The sequence below is a fragment of the Hyaena hyaena genome, unplaced genomic scaffold, assembly GCF_003009895.1.
Source record: "Hyaena hyaena isolate Hyena2069 unplaced genomic scaffold, ASM300989v1 scaffold_261, whole genome shotgun sequence".
NCBI classification, from domain to species: Eukaryota; Metazoa; Chordata; class Mammalia; order Carnivora; family Hyaenidae; genus Hyaena; species Hyaena hyaena.
Window position 1 is genome coordinate 327,182 of NW_024080893.1, and position 3,088 is coordinate 330,269.

Consider the following 3,088-nt stretch of genomic DNA (forward strand, 5'->3'; position numbering starts at 1 on the left):
ATTTTCTTCAGTAAACATTTTGTAGTGGGAATATTGGATCACATGGCATTTCTACTTTTCCTTTTTTTATTTCTGCACAAAGCTTTATTGTTTTTATTTGGTCCACAGCTTGGAAGAGGGCTCCAGGATTAAAAAGCTGCCTAGTGCCTGCTAGGAGAGACTTCGGTACAAGCCCGGGCAACCTGGGGGATGGCCCTCTCAGAGGCTGCTGGGCTCCAAAGACAGAATTTCAGTCGTGCTTGGGAGTGAGCCTTTCGAAGAGGTACTTGCCTAGCCCAGCCTGGGGGCCGGACAGCCTTTGGGGATTAGTCAGGTGGTCGCCCATCTTCTTGATGAGTTTCACCTCCTCATCTAGAAAGTGATTCTCTAGGAAGTCCCAGAGATGGGGGTCTGCGTGGGCAGAACCTAGGGCATGCAGATCCAAAAGGTCCTAGTTCAAGTTCTCCAGAAGCCGGATGGCTTCCATGGCGTCCAGGGTTGTACCCCATTCATCTTGGGATTGCTTCTGTGGGTCATGGAAGAGGGCGTGGCCGCTGCACTGGGTTTGCATCTTCAAGAGACTCTCCGTGCCCTCCTCGCTTCTCCAAGCCCTCCTGCGACTCCTATGCCAACTTGAAGAAGCCAACTTGAGGAAGAAGTGGCCCATGCCGACCAGAGCCACATGATCACCGTCTAAATAGAAGCCCAGAGAGAGGTAGGTGTAGGAGGCCCGCAGATGTATGATGATCAAGTGGTTGACCGTGGCCTTCACCTAGGCAGAATAATTCTGATGAATCTGGACACTCACGGTTGATCGGTAATGAGGAGTTAAATTCAAAATCTGTGTTGGCTGGTCCCGGAGACAGAGGGTGGGCAAGAAGATGGCTCCAAAGATTGCGACTGGAAAAAAGGTTGGAGGGTGGTCAGAGGCTGGTAGAAGGGGTGTGGGTCTGTTCCCTACAAACAGTGCTGAAGCAAGAGCAGATCCGCAGCACTGAAGGGCGCACTGCCTATATTTTTACTTTTTAAAAGAACTTCCATACTGTTTTCCACAGTGGTTGCACCAATTTACATTCTCCTTAACCGTGCATGAGGCTTCCTTTTTCCCACATTCTTGCCAACATTTTATTTCTTGTTTTTATTGTTTATTTGTTTGTTTGTTTCTGAGAGAAAGAGACAGCGTGAGCAGGGGAGGGTCAGAGAGAGAGGGAGACACAGAATCCGAAGACAGGCTCCAGGCTCTGAGCTGGCTGTCAGCACAGAACCCGACGCGGGTCTCGAACCCACGATCCGGGAGATCATGACCTGAGCCAAAGTCGGACACTTAAGTGACTGAGCCACCTAGGTCCCCCAACATTTTATTATTTCTTGTCTTTTTTATTTTAGCCATTTTGACAGGTGTAAGATGGTGTCTTAATGGTGGTTTTAATTTGCATTTTTCTGATAATTAGTGATTGTAATTCAATAGTTTATTTTTGAACTTGCCTCCCTTGCCTCAGGAGACATGTAGAAAAATGTTGATAAGGCCCATGTCCAAGAGTTTACCCCCTGTATTTTCTTATAGGAATTTTATGGTTTTGGGTCTCTTAGACCTTTAATCGATTTTGAGTTTATTTTTGTGTATTGTATTAGAAAGTTATCCAGTTTCAGTCTTTTGTATGTAGCTATCCAGTTTTCTCAGAACCATTTATGGAAGAGATTGACTTTTCCCCATTGTATATTCTTGCCTCTTTTGTTATAGACTAACAGACCATATAAACATGAGTTTATTTCTGGACTCTCTACTCTGTCCCATGGATCAACGTATCTATTTTTGTGCCAGTACCATACTGTTTCTATTACTGTATGTTTGTAGTATGTCTTGAATCTGAGATTGTGATAGCTCCAGCTTTGTTTTTCCTAAAGATTGCTTTGGCCATTCGGGATCTTTTGTAGTCCCATACAAATTTTAGTATTTGTTCTAGTTTCGTGAAAAAAAATACTCTTGCTCTTTTGATAGAGATAGCATCAAATCTGTAGCTTGTTTTGGGTAGTATGGGCATTTTAATGATATTAATTCTTTCAAGCCATGAGCATAGAATATCTTTTGATTTATGTGTGTTATCTTCAATTTCTTTCATCAATGTTTTATAGTTATCAGAGTATGGGCTTTCACCTCCTTGGTTAAGTTTATTCCTAGGCATTTCATTATTTTTGGTGCAATTGCAAATGGGATTGTTTTCTTAATTTCTCTTTTTGCCAGTTCATTATTAGTGTATAGAAACACAGAATTTCTATAGATTCTTTTTGTATCTTGCAACTTTACTAAATTGATTTACCAGTTCTAATACTTTTTTGGTATAGTCTTTAGGGACACACACACACACACACACACACACACACACACACACGGTATCAGGTCATCTGCAAATAGCACACGTTTGTTTCTTCCTTAACAATTTGGATGCCTTTTCTTTCTTTCTTTCTTTCTCTCTTTTTGTAATAGTTTATGGTCAAGCTGGTTTCCATATAACACCCAGTGCTCATCCCCACAAGTGCCCTCCTCCATGCCCATCACCACCCTTTCCCCTTCCCTCCCACCCCCATCAGCCTTTAGTTTGTTCTCGGCATTCAAGAGTCTCTCATGGTTTGCCTCCCTCTCACTCCCCCACTATTTTTCCCATGGTTCTCCATTAAGTTCCTCCTAATCCTCCTATACGTGCAAACATATGATATTTGTCCTTCTCTGCCTCACTTATTTCGCTCAGCATAACACCCTCAAGGTCCATCCATGTTGCTAAACTTACATTGGAGTCACCGCCCACAGAGAGAACACGTGGTCAAAATTTAGTTGGATTGATTGCCTGCCAAAACAAAACAAAGCAAAATAAAAATAACTGACATCTCCATAGCACTTTAAAAGGACCCAGGGTGTCACAATGCAATATCCAAAATACCCAGGATATAACCCAAAATTACTTCAGAGAAAAAGGAAATTCTGACCACTTTTCAAAGGAGAAGACAGGCAACAAATACAAACCCAAAGATCACCCTGATGTTTGTTATCAGATAAAGATGTTATATCCATGCTTCCTAAGGTAAAGGTGAATTTTCTTCCTGTTTTTTTTTT

At 42.3% G+C, this 3,088-nt stretch overlaps 1 protein-coding gene across 1 annotated transcript in view; it reads right to left on the reverse strand.

The window, feature by feature from the left end:
* Positions 1-229: 229 nt before the first annotated feature.
* LOC120240750 overlaps positions 230-3,088 on the reverse strand; it is a 12,461-nt gene continuing 9,602 nt past the window's right edge. The window contains 1 exon segment of the mRNA XM_039245579.1: positions 230-973. Within this exon segment, the coding sequence (XP_039101510.1) occupies positions 230-973 (744 nt within the window).